Below are 27,565 nucleotides of genomic sequence, written 5' to 3' on the forward strand. Positions count from 1 at the left end.
TAGAGATGGCTGTGAGCCCTCCATGTGGGTGCTGGGAACTGAACCTGGATCTCTTGCACCAGCAGCTAGTGCTCTTAACTGCTGAGCCACCTCTCCAGCCTGCTGGATTTTCATCAGTAAAAACACAGAGCGTAAGGTACTGAATAAATGCTATACCTTTCTTTCCTTCCTTCTCTATCTCTTTCAGGTAAATGTTTGGGGCTAGGGCCCTACACTTTACCTCACAGTCTGCCCTTCTGTTGTGCTGGATCTCTCAAGCCCTTGTTCATTCTATGCATGGAAAATAAAAAAAAATAAATAAATAAAATAAAAAAAAATAAACCTCCAGGTCTATAAATCCCTGGAGGCTCAAAGTTCCACGGTGGCAGGAACCGGGTCTCTCCTGATTTTACAAGCTGTACTGTTGGTTTGTAAGGAGTTGAGTCAGATTCGGAGCCCAATAAGTGAGTGTTGCGACTAACCCTTGTCTTCCTGCCTGCAGGAGAGCCATCCATCCCCTTCGGGTTGGTGTGATTACTCCAGCGGACTGCGTACTGCCTCAGGGAGGGACTTTGGACTCTCTGGGAGGTGGTTTTGTGTGGCCATAGCAGCAGCTCGTCAAACAGAGAGGAGTGGACACTTTCTAAAAACCTGAAGGGTCGTTTATTTTGAACACCACGGAGTTTTCTCTTTTCAAATTTAGCTGCTTCTGCCCTCCTGCAACAGCTGAGGAATTCTTATTTACTTTTTTTTTTTTTTTCTTTTTTTCGGAGCTGGGGACCGAACCCAGGGCCTTGTGCTTGCTAAGCAAACGCTCTACCACTGAGCTCCTACTTTTAAAATACTAATAACTATTATCATCTGGAGACAGGACCTCATCTAGCCCCAGCCGATCTGTATGTAGTTCACGCTGTAACAGAGATTGACCCTGACTTCTGACCCTTCCGCTTTCTGACACCGCTGGAACTCCAGGTGTGCACTGTCATGATTGACTATTGTTCTGTTTCCACACAGAGGACTGAACCTAGGACCCCAAGCTTAGAACTACATCCCATTTCTACCTTTTGGAGACAAGATTTCTCCGAGTAGCCAGCCCCGACTGTCCTGGAACTCACTCTGTAGCCTCAAGTGCACAGAGCTCTGCCTGCCTCTGCAGGGATTAAAGGCGTGCCCAACGCCTCCAGTCTCCTCGTTTTGTTTTGTTTTTTTTTTTTTTTTTTTTTTTTTTGGTTGGTTTGTTTGGTTTGTTTTGTTTTTGTTTTTGTTTTTAACTAGTCGTTTTGAAACTGTCTTGCGAAGTTGAGCTGCCCAGTTTTGAGCCCTTTGTTGCCCATATAGACTTTAATTTTCCCACCTGACTTTAGCCTCCAGCATAGCTGAGATCACAGGCCTGTCCACAATGCCCAGCATCTGAGGAATTTTGTTTATTTTGCTTCTTTAACAGTCACAGAGAAACTCTCAGCCACATTGTTGGAAACGGACAGTCTGAGGCTCCTGGGTGCGGCCTGCAGGGACCTCCTGACACCTAAACTCCAGGGTGGCATCAGGAGAATCAGGAATCAGGAGACAGCTAGACTAAATTAGCTCTTACTCCTTTCCCTCCAAACTTCAAAACCTAAATGCTTTCTTGCTGAATCCTATATAAATAAAGGGGAAGACTGAAGCAGAAAGACGCCTGCGTCTCTGAGAAGGCACGCTATTGTAATATGTAGTTTTCTGCCTCTCTTCAGTTAAGGCCACTCACATTCCAGCTCCAAAATGAAAGTGACCCCAAATGGCCACAGTACAGATCCATGCACAATTTTCCCATCTCCTAAAGATGAAATTACAAATGTTTTCAAATAAGTACTTCCCGCAGCAAAAATGTCTTTATCTAAAAGGACATCATACTTGTCCCAATGCCCATGACAAGGGCCTTTGGCCAAACGAATGGGAAATCATTGGCCTGATTAACATCCTGTGATCTTAGATCTAAAAATGACCCGAAACCGGGTAAACAAGGTGACGTCAGTGTGCTGGGCAGGCAGCGGTTCTCTACTGCCACCTGGAGGGCAGTGTGGACAATGTCGCATGAATTGTTTGCTAGTTTAAAAAAAAACGTTTGAGCTCAATTGTGTGGGAACAGGGTCTTCACTGAGGGGCAATCTTGATTAAAAAAAAAATCTTTAAAATTCTCAGATTCTACATGGAGCTAGTGGTCTGGCTTGGCTCGTGACAAAGGCCACCCAATTTTCTGTGCAGCCTCAGGGCTTCCCTGGGACTTTGGCAGGGGAGGGAGTATCGTGGTTCTAATTTATTTTCCTGTCAGGCAGATGTGAGAAAGAGGCTGCCCAGCTTTTTGCATTACGCAACTGGCATGCTGGGAGATGCCCCAGAAACGTGCTGAGGATGGGAAAAGGTCAGAGACACATTACTATTTCCCTCAAGAAGACCATCCACAAAACGAAGATGAAGAGTGAATGTTAACTTAATAAAAACAAAAACAAGACGGGCCTTACTTTCGGATTAGTCTGTTTGCTTGGAGTGTTACCAACCACCTCAAAGTCTCAGTGGCTGACGACAAGAAGCATCTATGCTTTCCCTGCCGGTGAGCATGAAGGTCTGCGGTGACCTGACACGGGCAGGACTCCAAGCTCACGGTCATACGCAGGCCGATTCCAAGGGGTTCCATTCTTGCAAAGGAACCAGAAAGAAAGTTTGTCCCATCTCTGAGGGTTTGGTGCTCAAGGCCCAGGTCAGCCCAGGCTAAAACAGAAGACACTCCTAGCCTCAGATCATCCAGTGTGTGTGTGGGCAAGCGAAATACACAATCTTCTACTGAGGAGGCCCTTCGAAAGCCGGTCAAGTGTGGCCATGCATAATTCTGCGAGGAGAGAGGAATAACATAGTAAATGTAACAGAATGAAAGGCTTTATCCTTGCCTCTCTCCCTTCTTTCCTGCCTTCCTTTGGTTTTGAGACAGTTTTACTCTGTTGGACCGGGCTAAGCTGGAACTCATTATGTAGCCCAGGTTGGCCTTGAACACCTATCTCAGTCTCCTCTCCTGAGGACTGGGATTGCAGGCTCCAGTGACCACACTCAGCTCTTTTACTTTCATTTTTTTTCAAATAAGAACTTTAAGGCAGGCATGATAGTATGTCTGGCCACTTAGGCTAGCCTGAGCAACTTGGTGAGCTCCTCTTTCAGAGTGAAACTCATAGGGCTGTGACGTCAGTTGGTGACAGACTGTGTGTGTGACATGCTCTTGTCCCCAAGTTCCTTCCCTGGCACCCCAAGGAAGCAACTTTAATCCCCACGGTATAAAATGTTTTCCCTCCAGGCTCAAATGGTTCATTTGATTATGTACTTGCCTCGCTGTTTTCATGGGATCTCCAGATACGGGTTTGTCGGCCTCTAAGGTAAGCCTCTAATCTCAAGTCCCATGTAGGACCACCATGGAGTATGATGGCCAGAGTTAACAGAGGAGCCACCATGTGTGACAGCTCCATCTGGATCTCATAGATAGCATGAGAGTGAAGGGCTTAGTGAATGGAAGAGCTCAGAAGGGACCAGTGTCCCGTTTCCCACAGCCCTGCCTTCAGAGGTGGAGATGACTCAGGAACTTCGAGGAAGCCAGAAGGAAGCAGTAGGGGATTGTGGCTGCTTGTGCCAACTTCATGTTAATAGGAAGGCAGGGACAGTTGGCAGCACATCAGACCGGGTACGGTGGGGCACACCTGTGCGCCCAGAATTCAGGAGGCTGAGCAGGAGGATTGCGAGGTGGAGGCTTGCCTGGACCAATAGAAAGTCTCTATGTCAAACAAGTAAAAGAAGATAATTGGCAATATTTTAAATGTTGTTTGCCAGTTTTTATATTTGATTGTTTCTGTTTTATCTCATTTTTTGGAGACTGGGTTTGTTTGCCAGGGTTTTTTTGTTCTGTTTTGTTTTGTTTTGTTTTTGAGACAGGGTTTCTCTGTGTAGCCTTAGCTGTCCTAGAATTATCTCTTTAAAGGATCGGGTTGGCCTTGAACTCACTGAGATCAGCCTGCCTCTGCCTCCCAGCGCTGGGATTAAGGCGTGTGCCACCACCTCCGGCATTGTTTGACAGTTGTTTGTTTGTTTGGGAGGGTTTGTTTGTTTGTTTTCATTTCCTCCTCCTTCCTCACTAGAGGTCTGAAGGTCAGGCAAGGAGACTGGAGGATCTGAGGGTTAAACACAGGTCATGGGAGATTCAACTTGCAAAGCACAAGGACTCTAACATGAGGCAGTTTCTTATTTCAAGATATACCTTCCCTCTTTGGAACTCTTCAGTGACTTTTCATGGTCCTCAAAACAGTTATCTTCTCCAAGAGACCTCTTGAGTCCCTTCCTCAAAGCTCACTCCTTTTCCTCAGATAAATCCAGAATAAATTTAGAGCCCTTTGTTCACCCATTTGGCGACTGAACAGATATTCCCCATGCCAAGCCCTTGCCAAGCCTTTGCCAAGCCCGAGGAGGAACACATACCTCCTGAAGCAGTGTCTGATGGAGAATTCAGGCAGGAGGAGAGATACCAATTAAAAACTCCAAACAGGGGCTGGAGAGGTGGCCTAGAAGTGAAGTGTGTCTAATTGCTCTCCCAGAGGACCAGGGTTCAATTTTAAGCACCCGTATCAGGTAAATCAAAGAACTCATTGTAATTCCAGTTTCTGCAAGAACAAGTTACACACAAACAAATGCAAAATATAGATATGCACACATACGGAAATAAATCTAAAGCAACCTCCAAGCAGGGCTCTGGGTTTGCTGTGTAAATTGGGTGTGGTGATGTCACCTATAATTCCAGCCATTGAAATAAGGAGACTAAAGGGTCAGAAATCTGATCAGTCATCCTCAGCTAACCGTGAGAGTGAGGACAGCCTGTCTGAGCCACACGAGGCCATGTTCATATTTAAAAGCACAGGAACCCTGTCTTGCTCACTGGTATATCTCTGTATGTCTGTAATCATCTGGAGCCTGGCATACAAGATTAAATGGCTGCGAAGAGTGGTGGTGGGCATTTAAATCTCAACAGACTTCCGATACTCACCAAGGCCAAAATCTCAGGATTCATTCTGTGTCCCTGGCAAGGGGGCGTGTCACTCCTTACGGAAGGTTAAACTGGAGGTCACAGCTCAGCTACTGCTGATCCAGGCTGAACTCATGAGTCACCAGCTCCTCCCGGAAGTCACCTGCTTCCTCCAAGAGAATAGAAAGGAGGATGAGATAGACCATGGCTGTGTGGTATGGGTGCCCAGTAAACACCGCCATTCTTTTCTGAAGTCACGGTTACTGGCTTGAGCTATGACCCCTTGCACCATGTGCTCAATGACATAAGACCCTGACCTATGTCTGGTGTAACGGCTGCATTCTTAGGGTCACAGCCTGTGTCCCAACAAGCCAACTTCAGATACCCATCCTCCACAAACTAATTTAAACAGCCAAATTAATAGTTTTAAAAAAAAAAACAGGAAAGAAATCTATTCTAGGTGGCCACATTAGGAAAGAAAACAAACAGATCCAGTGACCTTCCTCGAGTCTATCTTTGGAGTCCTGAAGTGAGGTTGAAGTTCAAGTAGACAGTCAATGTTATACACACCTAACTAGTCCTGGTTAAGGTTTGGTCCTGCCCACCACTGACCCATCATCTCTAAGTTGTAAATCCCTTTGTGTCCTCTCTAACTCGTCCAAGCTTTGGGTATTTTCTTTCCCCATCGTGGGACTCTTGAGGAATTACAGTTTCTTGGGGTTCACTGCTTTAACTATCTGATAGACAAACGGAAGGAAGGAAGGACACACGTATCTCTTTAAAATGCCTTCTTCTCCGAGGGTCAGTTACATCCTGAGGTGGTTCATTCAAAATGCCTGCTGTAGAGGTGGGAATCAGTTCTGTGGGGGCCATGTGTGGGCCTGAAACATTTTTGTGCAAAGGAAGAAGACATTAGGCATGGCGGGGAGGGGGGGGGACAGGGGGACACTCTCGTCCTGACTGCCAGTGAATGGGTTTGGAACCATTAGCATAGACCCACTGCCAAATGCTGTTAGAGTCTCGTTGAGTGACTTGGACTTTAGCCTGTGTGCTGGGGCACGGTGGGGTCAGACTGGAGGTTTTGGCAGTAGTGTGAGGGCGGATTGAAGGAGAAGCCTCGGATTGGAAGTTAGAAGATGTGTTAGGATTCAGTCCAGGTAGGGTTGCCCTGGAGATGGGGTGGGGGGTAGGGTGGGGGATGGGGGTGGGGGTGGGGGAATTGAGGAGCTTTAGAAGCATAGCTACCAGAAGGGTTCAGATGTCACTACATAGGGGAAGGGGAGGCAGGCAGGTGAGTGGGGGCCCAGAGTCCTCAGCGGTGCTTTGTAACTCTGTCAGAGGCACTTAAATGACCATGCGTGCAGAAGGCGGGCATCCTAAACCCTCGCCTGCCAGGCCTGCGGAGGAAACACAAAATGGACTCCAGCGGTATTTCACAAATCGCTTTAAGTCATTTTTATAGTGGAAAAAATCCATTCATCCTTTTTTTATCAGTTAATTCAGTTACTACTTACACCATTCACTATTTAATATGACTGTTGGTTCATTTTCAGACAGGGTTCAAACTCAATATATAGCTGAGGTTAACCTTGAACTCCTGATCCTCCTGCCTCCACATCCTAAGTACTGGGGTTTCAGGCATGCCCTGCAGTGTGCTGTTGGCCTTAGTATTGCTTTGTTCTGTGTTTTTACATTTTTATTTGTTAGTTCACAGATGGCAGGCACACCCCGCGGCATGTATGTGGAGGTCAGTGGACAACTTACTGGAGTTTGCTCTCTCCCACCTTGTGGATACCAGTGCTCAGATTCAGGCCATCGGACTTGGGGCAAGCACCTTACCTGCTGAGCCATCTCACTGGCCCCTTAATACTGCCCTTAAATGAGGTCACTTTTCAAAATCTAAATACTTACCGTGGGCTCATCCTCAGAACAAGCACCCCTGTGCCAGTACTGCTGATAAATACTGAAACAGACGCAAAGATGAGCATGGTTGGCTGCTCCTGTGGCGAGGATGCCCACGATGGCTGCTCCTGGGTCTTTGGGTGTGTGTAGGGAATGGTTTGGAAAGCCCTTGACCTGAGTGACCACTAAGGCCATTAAAATTCATGGATTTCCTCTTGGTTTCTATTCAGATCGTGTCAGTATCCAGACCCGATGGCAAGCCTTCTCTTTGTATCTGTTAGAAACGAATTTTGCCGTGCAGGTAAGGACTTCAGCAGAACTGGCCTGGGGTTGTTTTCCAATCACAGATGCTGAGGGCTCTGAGCAGACAGACCTGGTCTCCTCTGTTTCCCTCCCCAGCCATCCAAAGGCTGACTTTGCTACAAAGAGGGAGAGCTGCACCCTTCTCTTCCCTGTTCATATCTGACGTGTGTGGGTGACGTGAGGCCCATCACCTAGCACCTCTGTGCCTCTCTCCTCCTGTGCATAATTGGGGATCGGGCTGGTGATCTATCTCATAGTGTATCCATAGCGCTTGATACATACACATATATACATATACATACACACACACACACACACACACACACACATACATATATATATACATATATATATATATATATATATATATATATATATATATATATGGAGATAGGCAGAGATCCACATTGTATGCTTTTGTCAAATGGGCATACCATTTAATGAGTAGTCTATCGTTTCCATACAGATGATTATGGAAGCATATCATCTTTGTGAAAAAAACATTTAAATTATTGTTTTGAACATACTGTATGCAAGGGGGCACAGTAAAGAAACTCCCAGTGTGATGATTCCATTATTAAGGGGAAGGTTTTTATTGTGATATGAGAGAGAGAGAGAGAGAGAGAGAGAGAATCTAGAAGCATCTGGAAGAGTTGAGAGCGGAGGTAAGAGAGAGCAAACTGGACATGGCCAGGGCTAGCTCCAAGAAAAGGAAGAGTAGCAGGGGTGAATGGAGGCGGGGCGGGGGATACAACACGGGGCGTGGGGGGGTGAATGGGGGCGGGGCCCAGGGGGGATTTGACCGGGATGAATGGGGGTGGGGCAGGGGCCTACAGCACAAGGGGCGTCGGGAGTGGGTGAATGGGGGCGGGGGGATACGATCCATGAGAGGATGGACAGTTTACCCTTAGAAAGAGAACAAATAGGTATCAGGGAGGAGAGAAGCCTGCGCGTGAGAAGGATGGGGGCTGTGACGTGTACACGAAGTACTGGCCAGCGGGGACAGAGGGAGCCTGGAAGCCCATGTGGACTCTGATATGCAACCATAGGTAGCCCTGTGTTCCTTCTGCCAGAGGTAAAGAAAATGTCTTCTTTTGGCAGATGGGAACCAGTTTCACAAATTTCTGAGGAATGACGGCTTTTATCTAGACTCCAGAAATCCTCCCATATTTCAGAATTTATTACTAGACTTCTTGTGAGACCTAACATAGAGTAGTAGAAACTATTGACAAATATATATATATATATGTGTGTGTGTGTGTGTGTGTGTGTGTATATATATATATATATATATATATATATATATATATATATATATATATAATTTTCTGAGACTGGGTTTCTCTGTGTATCCTTGGCTGTCCTAGAACTTGTTCTGTAGACCTAGCAGGGTGGCCTTGAACTCACAGAGATCCACTTGCCTCTGCCTCCCAAGTGCTGGGATTAAAAGTGCGTGCCACCACTACCCAGCTTCATATGGTATATCTTGACTGGTATAGAATAGCAATTCTATATAGAATATATTCGTTTTTTAAGGGTCAAGCTCCCAATCTCACTCTAATTTTAATGGTGACTGCACAGACTACCATGTACGAGTTTGGAAAGAACCAACTTCCCTTTACTGTCATGATAATTAGCACTGGGAATCCTAGTGTCGGGTTAAAGTAAAATCTGGACCACACTTTTAAAGAACTTGGCTTCTGTGGTTTTCAAAGCAGTGGGACTGGGATTCATAGGATCTCTGCCTGTCCTTCTGAGAGTTGTCCTTGTGCAGAATTGCACCTTTAGAGCCGTCGTCTCCCCAGGAGACCCATCCCCTGTTCCAAATGCCCACTGTTCTGGCCTCTCCCCACCGCCTTCATCTCTGAGAATCTTCTCTTAGCTCTTCCTTCACACTGAGGTGTTGATGACTGGTAAGCAGCCAGCACAGCTGTTCTCATTAGTGTGCGGGTGTGTGGAAATTGACTTGTTACTAATGATAAGTGCCGGAGTTTGAAATAATTTAATCGACCTGAGCTAACTCAGTGCTTCCCTTGAAATTAGCTCGGCCGACTTCTCTTTTCAAAATTCTTTTTATTTAAAACATGCATTTTAGCTGGGCTGTTATTCCAGGACAGATGGTCAGGGCTACACAGAAAAACAGATAAAGAGAGACAGTCTGTCTGTCTGTCTGTCTGTCTTGTGTATATGTACTAGGTTGGGGATAGGGTATGCATACACATGTGGAGGTCAGAGGACAACATTCAGGAATTGGTCCTCTCTTCATACCATGTGGGGCCCAGGGATGGAATTTAGCCATCAGGCTGGGGAGCCAGCCCCTTTACCTTCTGAGCCATCTCAAGAGCCTATATGTTTCTTTCATGAGAAGAATCAAATGTGTGGTGGTAATTGGCCAAAGGTCATAGGTCATAGGTTATGGGTCATATCATTCTACTTGTCAGCCTACAGGAATGTAATGAGGAGCCATTAAAGCCAAGTCCATCCTGGATTGCCTTGGGAGTTTACCTCATCTGACTGCTTTGTTTCCTCTTTCCTTCCTCCTCTTTTCCTTCATCTCCTGTCTCACCCACTTGCCCTTCTCCTTCCAGTCAGGACCTCACTATATAGCCCTGACCTGCCTAAACACCTTGCTATTTATATTAGGTTGGCCACCAATTCAGAGATCTGCCTGCTCTGCCTCCCGAGTACTGTGAGTCTTATGTTCAGGGTAATAATCCCCCTCTCCCTCCCCCTCCCCCTCCCCTCTCCCTCTCCCTCCCCCTCTCCATCCCCTCCCCCCCATCTTCATTTTATGTGCGTTGGTGTTTTGCGTGCATGTATGTCTGTGTAAGGGAGTCGGATCTTGGAATTATAGACTATGTCAGTGGTCTTAACTGCTGAGTCATCTCCCTAGTCTGGAATCATGTTCTTTTTAATGTTGCCTAAAGAAAAAAAAAAAATCTTAGTGAAAATCTAAACCACAACTAAAGTCATGCTGAAAACATAATTTGATGAAATTACAAAAACTGTGATTAGCACATAATTTTCTAGAGAATATTCAAATGTTCTCAGCATAAAAATATTTGACGTGATGAATATGTTAACTAGTTTGCTTAATTATTCCACACTGCATTTTTAAATTCAAATTCACCTTGTACCTTGTAAATATACAGAATGAGAACTGGGAAAATTAAGGTAAAATGTGAGCACATAATAACAATTTAATGAGAGAGTGATGACAAATGGAATGTATACCAGTATCATTACACTGTCCTCTGCTGTAAAACAGCAGTTTTAAAAATATTGTTTTTCTTTTTTCTTTCTGGTGTCAGTGGGAGTTGGTGGAAAGCGGCTCTGTCTGTAGAGAAGGGCTGACTGATGCGTAAGTAGCACTGTTCCCAGCATTCATTGTTGTCTCCGAGATTTACTGCCTTCTCTGCTAACCTAGGCCTAGTCCTGGAAGCTTCTAGCCTCCGTACGATCTTATCTGGGCCTAGATGCTTCCAGCCTCTGAGACTTCCTGCTGAATAAGCTCACCCTTTCCAGTTCTTTCTGAACTCTGGCTGGGTCAACTCAGCCGTTCTGACTCAAACTCCTTTCCAGGCTGACTGATTCAATCCTCTCTCTCTCTCTCTCTCTCTCTCCCCTCTCTGTCTCTGTCTCTTTCTCTCTCTGTCTCCTCTGTCTCTGTCTCTCTGTCTCTGTCTGTCTCTGCCTCTGTCTCTGTCTCTTTCTCTCTCTGTCTCCTCTGTCTCTGTCTCTGTCTCTTTCTCTCTCTGTCTCTCTCTCTCTGTCTCTCTCTCCTCTCTGTCTCTGTTTGTCTCTGTCTCTGCCTCTGTCTCTGTCTCTGTCTCTTTCTCTCTCTGTCTCCTCTGTCTCTGTCTCTCTCTCTCCCCTCTCTGTCTCTGTCTCTTTCTCTCTCTGTCTCCTCTGTCTCTGTCTCTCTGTCTCTCTGTCTCTGTCTCTCCCCTCTCTGTCTCTGTCTCTGTCTGTCTCTGTCTCTGTTTCTCTCTCTCTCCTCTCTGTCTCTGTTTGTCTCTGTCTCTGCCTCTGTCTCTGTCTCTGTCTCTTTCTCTCTCTGTCTCCTCTGTCTCTCTCTCTCCCCTCTCTGTCTCTGTCTCTTTCTCTCTCTGTCTCCTCTGTCTCTGTCTCTCCCCTCTCTGTCTCTGTCTCTCTCTCTGTCTCTCCCCTCTCTGTCTCTGTCTGTCTCTGTCTCTGTCTCTGTCTCTGTCTCTCTCTCTCTCTCTCCTCTCTCTGCCTCTCCTGAATTGCTCTGCTTGACCTCAAATTAATTCAAGCAATCTGTTCTAATCTTCCAGCTCCTCATTCTCTGGCTTTGTCTCTTTATCTTGTCTTTATAAACCTGCCTCCTCCCTCTCTCTCTCTCTCCACTGCTCTTCTAAGTATCTTCCCTTCCCTCTGTCTTCTCATGAGAGCTGGACATATTCTATTCTGTCAAATCTTTTTCTGATTCGTCACTCTGTCTGCCACTCAATTAGACATCAAATACGGATGCTTCCTTCTGCAAACTGACTTTACCTTCATCATTTGGGATTAAAGGTTTGTACTAAGGGCTGAGCCACACCACAGCTAGAAACAGGTTTTCTTTTTTCAGTAAATAACACAACCTGGGGGGTCATGGTGTGATCAAATATCCTGTAACACACTGGTAGAAGGACAGTGATGGGGGAGGTTGGACTGTTGCAGGTCCAGAACCTAATTACCTATCTCAGGCTAGCTTTAGCCTGATGACTAGCCATTGCTTATCCTGTATGTTCAACTAGCATTCTGTGAGTAGTACATTAAAAACCTTTGGAATCTTTTACCTTAGCAGACTCAGTGACTTCCACCAAGCTAAGACTGTCACCGGTGTCACCGGATAGCATCTTAGTCCTGTAGAAAAGCTTCCTCATCTTTCTGTAACCACCTCTCTGATGTACTCATCGATGTATTTTATTTATGATTTATAACTTTCTTTGTTCTATAAAACTATGAAACTTCATGATTTCACTTCTGAGTTGTAACATGGAATTCGGGGTAAATTCTAAATCTGTGTTCCTCAGCCATGCACGCACTCAGCTACGGCTTCTTTTAAGATAAGAGCTGTGCTTTTACCACACGGGTCTCAAGTTGACCGTGTGGCTGAGCATGAGCTGGAACTTCTGGCCATCCTACCTCTTCCTCCCAAGTACTGAGATCAAGCATTCACAACCGGCCAGTTTTATACAGTGTAAGAGACTGAACCCAGGGTTCTATGCATGCCAGGAAACACTTTACTAATTGAGCTATGTCTCACATGTCTAATTTCCCCCTAAGTAATATTCAATGTCCTTTAAAATTATCTCTGTCATAAACTATTGTTAAGAGCAGAAGAAAATTTTTGAGTGACGGAGCGGGGTGTCGTAGCGCTCTGGTAGGACAAACGGAGATGTCAGCTGGCCCCGCCAAATGTTGCACGGTATTGAAGGCTTCCAAAATTTGTCAGGTTAATTGTCTTTAATATCCCTGCCTTCTTCTGCTGACCCCACCCGTGAAGAAGCAAAACAAAACGGGATCCTCTGGTGGGAGCCAATCCTTCCTGCAATCCAAAGCGAGAAACAAGAAGTTGGGAATTGATAATGTGGATTGCAGCTGGGCGTGTATGGGACACACCTTCAGTCCCAGTGCTTTGGAGGCAGAGGCTAGTGGATATCTGTGACTGAGAGGCAGCCTGGTCTACATATGGAATTCTGGACCAGGGATACAAAACACTGTCTCAAACACCAAATTTAAAAAAAAAAAAAAAACAAAAGACTTTAATTTTTATTGTCAATACCTAGACACACACAAACACACACACACACACACACACACACACACACACACACACACACACACAAGCATACACACTCTGAGCTAAATGAAGTTGACTCCAAGCCTCGATCAACAGACAACTGCTGAACTTCTGAAGCCGTGCCCCTTGTCCAGTTGGATGGTCTGCCTGACTGGCGGCACTGTGTTTCTGGGTGGATCTGTCACTGCAGGTTGCTGGAAGAGCAGAGCTGAGAGCAGAGTTGGAAACCACAGACACCATGCTCTTCCAGGCTGCATGGACAATATAGGCGGTGCCTCCTTCCCCAGCCTGCCCACTCTAGGAATCTCCCCTTTCACCAAGAAGAGAATAAACAAGGTCTCCCTGGTTGTCAGGAGATGTCAAAGATTCACTTTAGGGTTCTCTCAGGGACTCGGGATTTAGGGTTTCAACTGTTACTCACCAAGCACAGCTTTCCTAGCGAGATTTTCAGCCCCTTTCAATCCGTGTAAGGACATAGGTCACGTACAAAGTCAGGGCATCAGTCACGTGAGCTGCGAAACAAAGCAGAGATTGCACGGGGCAGGCGTCGGGCTGCAATGACTTCATGTTGGCTAAATATAGGGAACACTTGGTGTGCTGTCCGTGCCAGGGAGAACCATGATGCAATGTTGCCCTCCTGTTCATGGCGGGGGAAGGACCAAGGGCAGACATCGAGAATCAGATTACTTAACAAATGGTCGCTTGGAATGGCCCCCAAGTCCAGTCCTAACTAAAATGTGTGAGCATGGAATGACTGATACTCACAATGTCTGAATATTAAAATATTAATATGTAAACATATTAATATAAATGCAGTGTAGATGTTTATATGAATGTGCATATTAATGTAATAGAACACAGTTGGAACTACCCCTCACAGAGGATTATGCCTCTCCCAGAAAAAAAATAAAAAGCCTATTACCAGGGGTTGGATGACACCCCTGAGTTATTAGTCAAAGTTATCTTGAAGACACAGATCCCCAAAGAAGATACTGTCAGGTCTCAAATCCAGAACAAACTGTTAACTGAGGTACCCATTAACAGCAAAGCAGACACTGACACCAGGCTCTCCCAGCATCCCTCAGTCCCTACCTGTTACAGAGTACAGTTGTCACACTCTGGGCCCTACCCTAAAATTCTCCAGCCCAAGGCCTGGGCTCCCCTCCCCTGGCTCCTCTGTCCCCTGTATAATCCAGCCATTTTGGTTACCTGTTCCTTTTGGTCTACCCTTTGTTCTCTTGACCAATCTCTTGGCCCAGGCCGCCGCTCTTGGTCAGCGGCTCCTCTCTTGCTCTCCCTCCCCCTGTCTCCCCACAAGGCCCAGCTCAGTGTAGATAAAACCACTCTGGCCTCTCCCAGATGCCTCTGCCTCTCTCTATGCTCTCCCTTTTATCCACAATGAGCGTTCTTCCCCACCGCACCTTGGGAGAGCCATGTTCTTCCTTTTATTTCTTTTTTCACTCAGACAGGTTGCTGTCCTTGGCTCTTGGCTATCCATCAGAGTTTTAGGGTAAGACCTAAAACCAGCTTAAGATGAAAACACCACACACATTTGTCACAGGACACAGAGTAATGGAGTTGGTATTAACTGAGGGGCTTCCTCATTGGTAGTAGCTTTCATAGTATTGGATGGTACTATGTAGGGATAGGAGACAGGGGACCTCATCAACAGTCTTATCTAGCTGTAAGCCCAAGATACTGCCCGTGGCTTTGTAATGGCACAGGTATTATAGGGGCAGAAGGTTCTGACAGTTTTCTGATTGGATTTAAGGTCCACTCCCCACGAGGAAACACATTTGTGGTGCTGTAAGTCTGGGCAAAGATCCATGATTGGGAAGTTCCCAGGCCCCAGAGGTGAACCTATTACTGTTATTTTAAACGGATGTGTTATCCACCTGACCAGTAAATGTATTGCTCTCTATCTATCTACAGTTTAGAGCGACTCTCAAACCTCGTCCGAGTAGTTCCTAATGTACAAACTGATCCAAGGGCCCAGAAGAGTGTCAGTGGGATGCTCAGCCCTAAACGGGCCATTGAGGCATCATCACTCCCATCCCAGCCTCACGGACCACGGCAGAAGGGTTGTGGAGTGACTGTAACAGCCAGAAGCTGGGCAGGGTCTGTGCAAAGCAGCATCTTCTGGACATGATGGGACTGTCGGTACTCACACCCGCAAGACCTGTGCACGCTCAAACCAGTTAACCATCTAAGCTGAAGGGAAGGAATTCGTGAGCTCCACCCCTAACTGAGGAGCTACGAATAGCCGATGGCTTCTTTAAGGGTGTGGCTCCTGGTAGGTCAATTTTGCTCCAACGGATGGCCGAGAGTACGCGGGAAGCATACTTTGGTCTAGATGCATTCCTTAAAGAGGACAGGAAGTTGAGGGGCAGGGAGGTGGGTGTGAATCTCGGAGGAGATTAGAGTGGTAGGCCAAATATAATCCAAATATATCGTACAAAATTCTCAAAAACTAATTTGAAAAAATTAAACACACACACACCAGCGATTAGGTGTCACAAAGCAAGTGGTCTATGTGTGTTGTTAGATCCAATGGGACAGGGCAGAGCAAATGTTACATGTAGCCTTTAAAAACAACAGTTCTGTGCTCCTGAGATTAGCTAAAAATAGAATCTTTTTATATTGTAATTAAATAGCTCCTCCAACTTACTCTTTAATCTTCCCTGAATAAGACTTCACGGTCGTCTTAGAAAATTCACAGGACGGAAATGGCCGCTACATCAGACCCACTGTGCAATGTAGGATGCTCTGGCTGACCCCCTGCATCCACTTCACACGAATGCTCTGAGCAGTGGAGCTGTGGTCAGGGCCTATGTGTGGCAAAGTCTTCCAACCACTTCCACCCAGAACAGTGTGCTCAGCTGGGGCACCAACCCTAAAAACTGATTCAGACCAGATCATCATGCTGGGAGCAGAAGAACTCTGGGAGCTATGGTCTGCATGTGTGTGTGTGTGTGTGTGTGTGTGTGTGTGTGTGTGTGTGTGTGTGTGTGTGTGTGTGTTTTGTCTATATGTGTGTGTATAATATCTATATGTGTGTGATGTGTGTCTATATATATAGCATGTGTATAGGATACGTTCGAGGGGCTGGAGAGGTGGCTCAGTGGTTAAGAGCACTGACTGCTCTTCCAGAGGTCCTGAGTTCAAATCCCAGCAACCACATGGTGGCTCACAACTCTCTGTAGTGAGATCTGATGCCCTCTTCTGGTGTGTCTGAAGACAGCTACAGTGTACTTATATATAATAAATAAATCTTTTTTTTTTTTTTTTGGTTCTTTTTTTTCGGAGCTGGGGACCGAACCCTGGGCCTTGCGCTTCCTAGGTAAGCGCTCTACCACTGAGCCAAATCCCCAGCCCCTAAATAAATCTTTTTTAAAAAGGGGGGGGGGTGGGGATTTAGCTCAGTGGTAGAGCGCTTGCCTAGGAAGTGCAAGGCCCTGGGTTCGGTCCCCAGCTCCGAAAAAAAGAACCAAAAAAAAAAAAAAAAAAAGGATACGTTTGTGTGTATGTGTGTGTGTGTGTGTGTGTGTGTGTGTGTGTGTGTGTGTGTGTGTGTGGTATGTGTCTATATGTGTGTGGTATGTCTATATATATGTGTGTAGTATGTCTATATGTATGCGGTATGTGTCTATATGTGTGTGGTGTGTGTCTGTATATATAATGTGTGTATAGGATACATTTGTGTGTGTGTATGTGGTATGTGTCTATTTGTGTGTGGTGTGTCTGTATGTGTGGTATGTATGTGAATGTGTGTGGTATGTGTATCTATCTATATAATGTGGGTGTGTGTTTATGACTATTTGTGTGTGGTGTGTCTGTATGTGGTGTGTGCGTCTGTATATATAACCTGTGTGTAGGGTGTGTGTGTGTGTTGTGTGAGTGCTAAAGAGTGCATGGAGGTCACCACAGCCTCGGGTGTTAGTCTTCACCTTCTGTCTTGCCCGAGGCAGGGTCTGTCTCTCTTGTTTGCTTCTATGCTACAGTTCCAGGCTGGCTGGCCTCTAAGCTTCTGGTCAGTTCTCCGTCTCCACCCCTGTCTCACCACAGGAGCGATGGGGTAGGCACAGATCACCTATCCTGGCTGTCTCACCACAGGAGCGATGGGGTAGGCACAGATCACCTATCCTGGCTGTCTCACCACAGGAACGATGGGGTAGGCACAGATCACCTATCCTGGCCTTTTTAAAAGGAGGATTCTGGAGCTTGAGCTCAGGCTGTCAAGGGGGTTGACGAGTGTTCTTACCTGCAGAGCCATTCTGCTGGCCTCTAATGAGCTATTTCACACCCTTCTCAACTCTAAAAATCCCATTGTGTGCTGCAGCTCCATCAGTGTAGTGCTAGCCACTCAAGCCTGAGGACCTGAATTAACGCCCACTACCAATGTAAAAGGCTGGGGTGGCAGGCTAGAGAGATGGCTCAGCTTTTTTTTTTTTTTTTTTTTTTTTAATTTTATTTTTTTAAAAGATTTTATTTATTTACTTTATGTATATAAGTACACTGTAGCTGTCTTCAGACACACCAGAAGAGGGCATCAGATCTCATTACAGATGGTTGTGAGCCACCATGTGGTTGCTGGGATTTGAACTCAGGACCTCTGGAAGAGCAGTCAGTGCTCTTAACCACTGAGCCATCTCTCCAGCCCTGGCTCAGCTTTTGTTAGGAACACCGGCTGCTCTTCCCCAGGACCCAGGTTCAATTCTCAGCATACCCATGGCAGCTTACAACTGCCTGTAACTCCAGTTCCAGGGGATCTGACACCCTCACACAGACACACACACAGGCAAAACATCAGTGCACACGTGCCAGTGGAGTCTGTATGACATGAAGCTCTGGTGTTTCGTTTCTATCCAGAACAGAGGCATGTGCCTGGAATGGCTTGGCCTCCTGGAGGTCCCTGGCCGTCTCCCTACAAATAGATGATGACTAGGGTCTATGCTTGCGGTGGAGGTGCCTTCTGTGTTCTAGCCTTGGTGATCTTAGCAACTTTAAGCCTGTCAGCAATATCTGATTTTAAGAGTATAGCAGTGTGATGGGCTGGAGAGGTGGCTCAGTGGTTAAGAGAACTGACTGCTCTTCCAGAGGTCCCAAGTTCAGTTCCCAGCAACCACATGGTGGCTCACAACCATCTGTAATGAGATCTGATGCCCTCTTCTGGTGCGTCTGAAGACAGCTACGGTGTACTCGGTGTACTCGTATAAATAAAAATAAGTAAATCTTTAAAAAAAAAAAAAAAAGTTGGAGATTTAGCTCAGGGGTAGAGCGCTTGCCTAGAAAGTGCAAGGCCCTGGGTTCGGTCCTCGGCTACGGGGAAAAAAAAAAGATATATTTTTAAAAAAGAGTATAGCAGTGTGGGAAGATGATCATGGACCTTTAGATGTCTCAGGAACTGAAAGTTCAGAGACGGAAACGTCTCACACCATCATGATCCTGATAACTCAACGGCTGCGATGAACTCAACTGCTGCACCCATTAGCTCCCAGCAAATAGGAGAGAAATTAATTGCAGTTACTAAGAACATGACTGTTCCAGAAAAGCCTTTCCCCCCTTCTGGATAAGTTTTGTTTAGCATGATTTAAAACAGTAATGATTCTTTTAGAAAGATCATAGACAAGTTCCAACAAGTTGAACAAACTTATCAAGAGTTAACTATGGTTACAAAAGTTTCCTTACTAATCTGAGGGGCCATAAATATAGAGTTTAAACTTTATTATGACAAAGATAAATGATGAATACATACCTGGTGCCCACAAATCTGGCAGTATAACTGCAGTTTTCTAAACTATTGTTTGAGGCTGAAAATTGTTTCCTAGACTGTACGTTCTGCTTTCCTCCTTGCAAGGGACATTTGGTGGGGTGATGAATAAGAGCTGGATGACTGCCAATTATGATGTACCTGTTCTAACTGCTTAAATCTATGCCAAGAAGTAAAGCTTTTTGCAGCAGCACACACCTCGAGTTGGTGTCTGTCTGTCATGCTGAATCCATTCTCTACCTGAAATCCAAGCCTTGGTCCCTCTGCTGACACTCCCCTGGGTGGTCTGTGGCACACATGAAATAAATATGAACAAATAAATAATGAATGAATGAATGAATGAATGAATGAATGCTGGGTGACAAACACTTGTAATCTCAAAACTGGGGAAGAGGAGGCAGGATGCCTGGAGCTCCCTCGTCAGCCAGTCTAGTCTGACTTGTGAGGCTCAGTTTTTGGTCTCATGAGACCCCCTAACTAAGAAAGAAAAGGACTCCACGGAAATCTGTATCTTCTTTAAGTAAAGTGTGTTATTAGAAGAATAAGGCAGTGCTAGCTTTTATTACTTGTTTTGTTTGTTTGAAAAGAGGTCTTGAGACCGGCTGAAGTTGGCCTTGAACTCACTACATAGCTCAGGCTCGTAGACCTCGACTCGTCCTCTAAAGCACCTATCCATGTGACTGGTTTTGACTTTACAAGTGGATAAACTCCTGTACCGTCAGAGGCAGACTCAGCAAAATAACCGAGCCCAATACTGGTTTTAGAAAATAAGAGGGGTTGGAGATTTAGCTCAGTGGTAGAGCGCTTGCCTAGCAAGCGCAAGGCCCTGGGTTCGGTCCCCAGCTCCAAAAAATAGAAAAGTAAAAAAAAAAAAAAAAAAAGAAAGAAAGAAAAGAAAATAAGAAAGTTCTGAGACTGTGGCCTGAGATCCTTTGTCTTGAAATTACATGGGGACCACTGTGACATCTGCCACACTTGGATCTCCTTCTCTGAGCTCCGTTCTGCATGGGGCGTCCTTCTCTGCACCCACATGTAAGAAAAAGGGCACTCATCTCTCGAGGCTCCTCCGTTTCTCTATGGCCAGGGTAGAAGTGACAATTTAAACTTCCTAATTAAAGGTAATTAGGTCCCATCTGGCTTTGAAAAATTGGCAGAGCAAAGGGAGTGGTAGGTTGCTAACCCAGATTCACTTGAGAAATTTGTCTTCAAGTGCAAATTTTTCAGTCTTCCAAAAACACTCGCTGGCAGATCTGTCCTTTCTTTCTAGAGAGAGTTGGCCTCCCAGATTTTGTCCCTAAAGGGAAGTTGGATTTGGCAAAGGTAGGTCAGAGCCTTAGGGCATGCAGAAGCGGGGATCCCTGCTGTTCACCCCGTCTTCCGACTGAGAGGTTTCCTCCCGATCATCTGGAGATGCTGTTCCCTGTCTCCCTCACCTCTGCTGCTGCCCATACCACAACAATATATGTTCCCTGGGTTGGGGTCAGTTGCAGCCCATTCCCCTAGAAGCGCGTCACCTCCTTGACGGTATCAGTTTGCACTGGCTCTGCAGACCTTCTGAGGTCAGGTTGCAAGTCCCAACTGATTTCCAGCTTGCACTCCGACGTGTGATCCTGTGTTTCTTCCCTGGTGGCTCTCGGAAACACTGCAGAACACTGTTCAGATTGCCCGGGAATGCTGGGTGTCCATAGCTCATGGCTTAGCTTGTGTTAGGTTTAGCCATTGGTCAAAGGGAGTGACTCGATCTGAAATTGTGGGGGTGTATCTAATGAGCAGTCTACAGAGGGGTTCAAGGATCCAATGGAACTCGAAAAAAATTGTAATAGTGCTACAATTCAGCCTTTCCATTCCAACTCCTGCCTCCATCTTTCTTGAAAGATGGTGTTGATTTCAGTCCCACCCTACCCCAACCCCCAAAAACCAGGATAGCTTCTGGAGTCTTCCGTGCTATAGGGAAGCTGGTGAGGCTTAGAAGGGTTGATCCATCATGGGTCCTAAGACAGGCTCTTTCGTTGCTGGCAATTGTAGACCAGGCTAGAGTGGTTGCGGTTCCAGGGATCTGCCTGTCTCTGCCACCAGCCCCGGGATTACAGATACACATGATTGCACCCGACTTTTATGCGGGTGCTGAGGACCCAAACTTAAGCCCTCACGCTTGAACAGAAGGCACTTTACCTACTGAGCCATTCCAGCACCCCACCTCCACCTCCCACCACCCCCACCCCCACCGCGCTGCTGCACATGCTCGGTGGCGTCTATCTCCTCCCAACACTCAGGCTATTCTGCGTCCCTCTCAGCACAGGCATTATCTCTGTTCACTCTTTTTGGTGGGGACTCCTTCTATAGCTGAAGGCAACTGTCATCAAAGCCAGCCTGTCCCTGGGGTGTTAGTGAGTGAATGGCTGTCTCCTGGAAGTCTCCAACTCCTGTCCTGCGTGTCTCAAGGCTGGGGCTGGGCAAACTAGTTTCTTCAGCAGACTTCCTGTTAGACTTTGCAGTGGGGAGCATGAGGGGGAGAGTGGGGGGGGGCGGAGGGGAGGGCTGCAAGGGTGGAGGAAGAAAACAGTACTTCCGTTTTGTTTGTTATCCTATGAGGAGCTGTCTGTCCCCTTCTGAGCCTTCTCAGTGAGGGCTCAGCCTCTCTGTCCGCTTGTCACCTTCAGCTCTCTGGCCCCAACCTCCCTGTACTGTTCAGGGCTCAGTGTTCAGTGCTCACAGAGCTGCCCCAGCCCTAAGCAGCCTCCCCACAGCTCTGCGGGAAGTGTGGGTGTGGGTGGGGGCTTCAGAGAGCCTCAAGTTCAGGAGCAAGAGTGTGTTTCTTTGTTGCTGTAGCTGGAAGGGACACAGTTGCCACCTATAATTATTAGCTGGGTTACTTTAGTGTCCCCTCTGTCCTCTGGAGCCCTGGAACAGTTCCTCATGTGAGTTCCATTCACAGAAGGATGTGGGGTGGTATCTGTACCCTACACAACTGGACAAAGAACGGCTTTTCTCTGGGTTTTTATGTTTAAGATTTATTTATTATATGTAAGTACACTGCAGCTGTCTTCAGACGCACCAGAAGAGGGCATCGGATCTCATTATAGATGGTTGTGAGCCACCATGTGGTTGCTGGGATTTGAACTCAGGACCTCTGGAAGAGCAGCCAGTGCTCTTAACCACTGAGCCATCTCTCCAGCCCTTCTCTGGGTTTTTATGAGGCACTCATAATTACTTATAAAATTTCTATTTTATTTTATTTGAAGTTTTGAAATAGAACCTGTCCCTCTCTCCAGGCTGTCGTCCTTCTTGGCTTCAGCCCCTGGAGCTAGGATTACAAATGTATACACTGAAGCGCAAGACCCTGGGTTCGGTCCCCAGCTCCAAAAAAAAGAAAAGAAAAAAAAAACAAAACAAAACAAATGTATACACTGTGTCTGGCTGTGGAACTGGTACATCTTTCCTAGTATCTTTAGACTGTTGCTGACCAATATGGAGTCACAGGGGTCTCTCTCTCTCTCTCTCTCTCTCTCTCTCTCTCTCTCTCTCTCTCTCTCACACACACACACACACACACACACACACAGGAGAGAGAGAGAGAGAGAGAGAGAGAGAGAGAGAGAGAGAGAGAGAGAGTGAGTAATGCTCAAGATACTGGCTATCACATAAACTGGAACAATGCTTCTTGAGATACAGAAATCAAGGTCAGTTGGTCCCACCAGCTTAGGGATGGGATAGGTTAGGAAGGGATCCGGACATTGTTTACTGACTGAGACTCTTGCAGTGTCACCCACTGTCTGTTGTGAACACCCACCTGCCCCTTAAGCTACCCTGCAAGTCTGAACAGACAGACAGCACTCTATTTAATCAGTCTGTCTCCATTACCCACCCAGGAACCACTCAACCTCTAGAAGAAGGCAAGGGAAAAAGCCATTTCACTCCCTTGCTCTCTGGGTTTCCTAGGACAGTGGTTCTCAACCTTCATAATGCTGTGATCATTTAATATACTTCCTCATGCTGTGATGACCCCCAGCCATAAACTATTTTCATTGTTACTTCATTACTGTAATTTTACTACTGTTATGAGTTGTAATGTAGATATCTGATATGCAGGATATCGGATGTTAATTAATCATACAACCTTCAAAGGGGGGTCGAGATCCATAGGTTGAGAACCACTGCTCTAAAGGCAATTATTTTAACTGTGGCTTCTGAGCCCAAATACCCCTCCCCCATCTAAAGCAAGTATACTCAGACTCAAGTTGTTGTGTGCTAAGAACTGCAGTTATAGTTTAATATAGAAAATTAATAGATTTTACTTCTATTTTTTCTTTTATTTAAATTTCAAAGAAAACAGACTTAATATTGTCCTCCCATCATTCTTCAGCATATAAATATTAGTCTATCTTTGCATTGCAATGTGTTAGAATGTCGGGTGTTTGTTTTTTGTTTGGACAGGATCCTGTTACGTCGCTCTGGCTGTCCTAGAACTCACTAGATAGGTGAGACTGGTCTCGAACTCACAGAGATGCACCTGCCTACATCCCTAGTACTGGGATTGCAGGCGTGTGCCACCATGTCCAGCAGGATGTCTGATTTTAAGAATTATTGTAAGGGGATGGAAAGAAGGTTCAGCAATTGAGAACACTTGTTTCTGCAGGGGCCTGGGCTCAGTTCCCAGCACCTACATGGTGGCTCACAGCATCTCTAGCTCAAATTCCAGGGGATCCCTCTTTTGAACTTCCTGGGCATCAGGCACAGAGATGGAATCATGTAGTCATGTAGGCAACACAGTCACACACATAAAAATAAGTCTAAATATTATGCATAAAAATTAATTAAATACAAATGACTATGAGTCATTGATTGAGTTTCATAAGAAGCCACTCCATGAATTTTGGCTTAGGATTAGCACACAATTTCCAATGGCCTTAAATGCACTTCTGCTATTTGGTATTACATATTTATTCAACGTTGCATGCTCAGTACTCACAGTTGTAAATCCAAATATCAACTAACTCTGAAGAGTGTTGCGATACTCCAAGTCCCGCAGTATCAAATATTCAGCCAAGATTTTTTTCAGCCAAGATTTGTGTAAACATACACACACACACACACACACACACACACACACACACTCATCTCATAACGCAACTTGCCTTTGTCTTTAATAAATGGCAAAACTACATGAATAGCCAAGAATTCTTTTAAAATAAATCCCTTCGTGAATTGTTGTCGGGAGTGTCCCATACATATTCCCATTTTATATACTCACATAGCTGAGATCACAAAAATGATTTGTAGGCACAAAGGGGCCGTGAGTGGGAAACCCAAGCTTGAGAAGTCTGACTTGGAAGGAACAGAGCCAAATGTATGTGTCGCTCTAAGAAGGCCTTGCTATGTCAGCTTACACAATCAACAGTTGAAGAGTCTCACACGGTTGTGCTGGGCTGCCAGAGAAACCAGCAGCTTTTGGAAGTGGTTATTCCAAGAGAATGGAAACTTTAGAGCCAGAGGGACCCATGATGCAGACCAGGACCAAGGCTGGATGGAGTTGCTGGCAGGAGTTCAAGACTAAAGCTGAAGTCAAATGACCACCAGGGGCCATCTGTTCAGGAGAAGATCGTCACACACGGAAGGACTTCTTCTCTTTCTGACTTTTATCCCACCCGCCTATCAGATGGTACCACTCACATTTAGGATGTACCGCCCCCTATTTGCTTACCCACATTCATTCCCACCAACACTGGCGCAAATAAGTCAGATGTGTGCTTGACCAATCAAGTTGGTAACCAAGATCTCCCAACTCACCCGTTTCTACCGGTTTGGTGAGGCTCCCCACTACTTGGGAGCAGTCTCCATATTTTCTTAGCCCTTTTTCTCTGTATGAGAACAGAGGTGGTGCAGTGAAGACCTGTGGATAACTCAACTGAAAAGTTCACTCTAGAATTTGCCACTGAGCCTGCTGACACCCACCCACACCCCTCTAGAGGAGATGGTCTCTCTTTATTAACACTTCTCCCCCTTTTTTCCATGATGGGACCTTGCTTTGTCCATTCTATTGGCAGCAGATCAGAGAGGCAGTGGGTGCTGGCTCTGAACTTCTTTTTTTCGGAGCTGGGGACCGAACCCAGGGCCTTGCGCTTGCTAGGCAAGCACTCTACCACTGAGCTAAATCCCCAACCCGGCTCTGAACTTCTTAATATTCACCAAGGTCTCTCTTCCTGTTGCTCCATGCTCAGTTCTCTGTAAAAAACAAAACAAAAAAAACCCAACTATCACGTCCTAAATGTTGCATGTGTCTACCTTCCCCCAGAAGAGTGTGAAAACTGGATAAGACACCAGCCCATTAGAAGGTACTCAATAATTTAAGCAAAAGGCAAACAAATGTAAACAAATATGTTAATGAGGCTTTTCTCAGGTAAGAGGTGGAAGCTGATAGCTGGAGAAATACCAGGAGCCAGAGTAAGTAGGGTAGCCTGGGGAGCAGTGCAGAGCCAGGAGAAAGCCAAGCAGAGTCTGAGCCCTGGTGGCCCTATTTTCCGTTTCCTGAATGAAAGCCCCTCTCTAACTTACAGCCAGATCTGACGCAACTCCCCCTAAGCAACAGAGCATGTTTCTGCTTTCAATTTTTCTGTTATAATCTTTGCCCCAGGAATCAACACAAAATTCAAGCTAAGCCTACACATCAAGGAACCTGCTTTCTGATGAGAAACACCAGTCAATGCTTGTGCACTTTGATCCACAATCAAACTTTCCACTAGAGAACAATATTGATTTCTCATCTCCTCCGGGTCAAGATGCCTGTATGAATCTGGATGAGACTTCTTTCCCCGGTTCTTTTATGAGACTCCGCCCACGTGTGTCCATGCACGTGTGTTCTCCTGTCCACCCCTCCCCACCTGGTTCACTACCGCCATCTCCTCTGTGCCTCTGAGACACACAAGGTGGCACCACTTGACAACCTGGGGGCTGTGTCTTACTGAGATGTCTACATTCAGAAATAAACACATAAACAAACACATTGCCTGTTTCACCCTTAATGATTGCGTGCATACCTCAAATAGCTTCCTGATTATATACAAAATCCTTTATGTGTTCAACTAAAAGACAGACTCCCTACCCACTCTCCCTGCCAGTGTTAAGCCTTATTCAAAAAATATCAGAACTGGGGACCAGGAATAATGGAACAAATCCTCCAGGCACAGGAATACAACCGTCTCTAAAGTATGACTCTCCATCACCCTCAGGCCCCTTCCTGCTTCCCTGGTGCCTTTGGTAACACTGTAGCCCTTAAGAGGAGGTGTCTGCCTTGTTCTTTCCCAGTGTTCTTTGGTGACACTGTAGCCTTAAGAGGAGGTGTCTGCCCTGTTCTTTCCCAGTGTTCTTTAGGAACATTGTAACCTTTAAGAGAGGGTGTCTGCCCTGTTCTTTCTCTGCTCTCACCTTGCCAGTCTTTGACCATTTCATGTGTCCTCACTTGTCTGTCCAACCCTGAACCCTTCAAACTTCCTCCCAGAAACCTCCTGGACTCACTGCATCCTGGCTTTGCTCCCTTTGCCAGGCCTTCTACATAGTTTCTTCCCATCCCTCACTGTAGCTCCTAATGTATTTTGTGGTCTGTTTGCTGCATTCTTTGGTTGATTGGGAGCACTGGTTCCATGGTGGATTCTTTTCTTTTTCTTCTTTCTTTTCTTTTTCAAGACAGGGTTTCTCTGTGCAACCCTGGCTGTTCTGAATTCACTATGTAGACCAGGCTGGCCTCAAACTCACAGAGATCTGCTTGCCTCTACCTCTTGTGTGCTGAAATTAAAGGCAGCACCCCACTTTCTTTTTCTTTTCTTTCTGTCTTTCTTTCTTTTCCTTTTATTTTTTTTTCCGAGTTAGGTCTTTATATAGCCCTTGCTGTACTGCAAGTCACTCTGTAGACCAGGCTGGCCTAGAATCCATAGAGGTCCACCTGTATTTTTTCCTTATATAGATGTAGAATTTGTGTGTGGTATTCATGCATGCCCGAGGGGAAGGCACAGGTGATCAGGTCACAGCCATGAATGTGCATAGACTTGAATCTAACACTGGGTGTTCTCCTTGGTGGCTATCCACTTGCTAAGGCAGGCTCTCTGTCTGTACCTGGAGCTCACCAATGTCACCTAGTCTAACTCTCCAGCTTGTCCTAGGAGCCCCTGTCTCTGCCTACTTAGTGCTGGGCTTATAGGCATCTCAGTCAGGGGATCCAAACGCCAGTCCTGACCATTCGGTGACCTTAACTCACTTTTACTGTTGCATCCCAGTCTCAGGTAGCAAGCAGCACACGGAGCTACTCAACAAATGTAAATGGATCCGTAAATAGGGCCCAGGCAGCCAGAGAGCTGTGGTGCCAACCATCTCCTTATGTGTATGCTGGCACAGCCTGCAGTCAGACTGCACACACTGTTCCAGGTTGCACATTTGAATGAGGCTTCTGGAAACTCTAGCTTCTGGGTAGCAGTATGGGCCATGCAAGATCCTGTCAGCTGTGCAGCCTTTCAGGACCTCAGTGATTCTCTGTGTAGCCCTGGTTTTCCTGGAACTTGCTTTGTAGACTAGTCTGGCCTCAAACTCAGATCTGCTCGCCTCTACTGTCCTAGTACCCCTAGTATCCCATTCTCAACATGGGATTCCCTCCCCACTAATGGAAATCTCAGCTTCTCTAAGACATTCTGAAACTATTGAGATTCCTTTGTTTAAAAAACGTTTTCACCTCCCAACCCACCCCCAAGCTGGGGAGTGAACCCAAGAACCTCACACATACTAG

The 27,565-nt window shown here is 46.0% G+C and overlaps 1 protein-coding gene and 1 long non-coding RNA gene across 25 annotated transcripts in view; one reads left to right on the forward strand and one right to left on the reverse strand.

The window, feature by feature from the left end:
• The window catches only part of LOC134479313 (uncharacterized), a 35,286-nt gene extending 9,493 nt beyond the window's left edge, over positions 1–25,793 (forward strand). For 2 of the 24 annotated variants that reach the window (XR_015622687.1, XR_015622686.1), the window contains 8 exons: positions 482–951; positions 2,288–2,566; positions 3,299–3,377; positions 6,716–6,755; positions 7,141–7,211; positions 9,802–9,902; positions 10,525–10,574; positions 14,958–15,545. Coding sequence is in view for 9 of the 24 variants with exons in the window: in XM_087555030.1 (XP_087411156.1) it covers positions 3,342–3,377; positions 6,716–7,050; positions 7,141–7,211; positions 9,802–9,902; positions 10,525–10,574; positions 14,958–15,174 (810 nt within the window). In the remaining 15 variants the exon portion in view is untranslated. Of the gene's footprint in view, positions 1–481; positions 952–2,287; positions 2,567–3,298; positions 3,378–6,715; positions 7,051–7,140; positions 7,212–9,801; positions 9,921–10,524; positions 10,575–14,957; positions 15,546–25,426 lie in introns of those variants that run through there. The other 22 variants (XR_015622690.1, XR_015622688.1, XM_087555038.1 and 19 more) reach the window with 22 other exon arrangements.
• On the reverse strand, positions 714–13,518 carry LOC148005050 (uncharacterized). Its single transcript, XR_015622699.1, has 4 exons — positions 13,447–13,518; positions 5,030–5,171; positions 4,468–4,649; positions 714–2,842 (listed from the first exon to the last, which is right to left on the reverse strand). It is a non-coding gene; the product is annotated as an uncharacterized LOC148005050 (long non-coding RNA).
• Positions 25,794–27,565: the final 1,772 nt, after the last annotated feature.

The sequence above is a fragment of the Rattus norvegicus genome, chromosome 6 (genome assembly GCF_021556685.1).
Source record: "Rattus norvegicus strain SHRSP/BbbUtx chromosome 6, alternate assembly SHRSP_T2T, whole genome shotgun sequence".
Classification (NCBI taxonomy): Eukaryota; Metazoa; Chordata; class Mammalia; order Rodentia; family Muridae; genus Rattus; species Rattus norvegicus.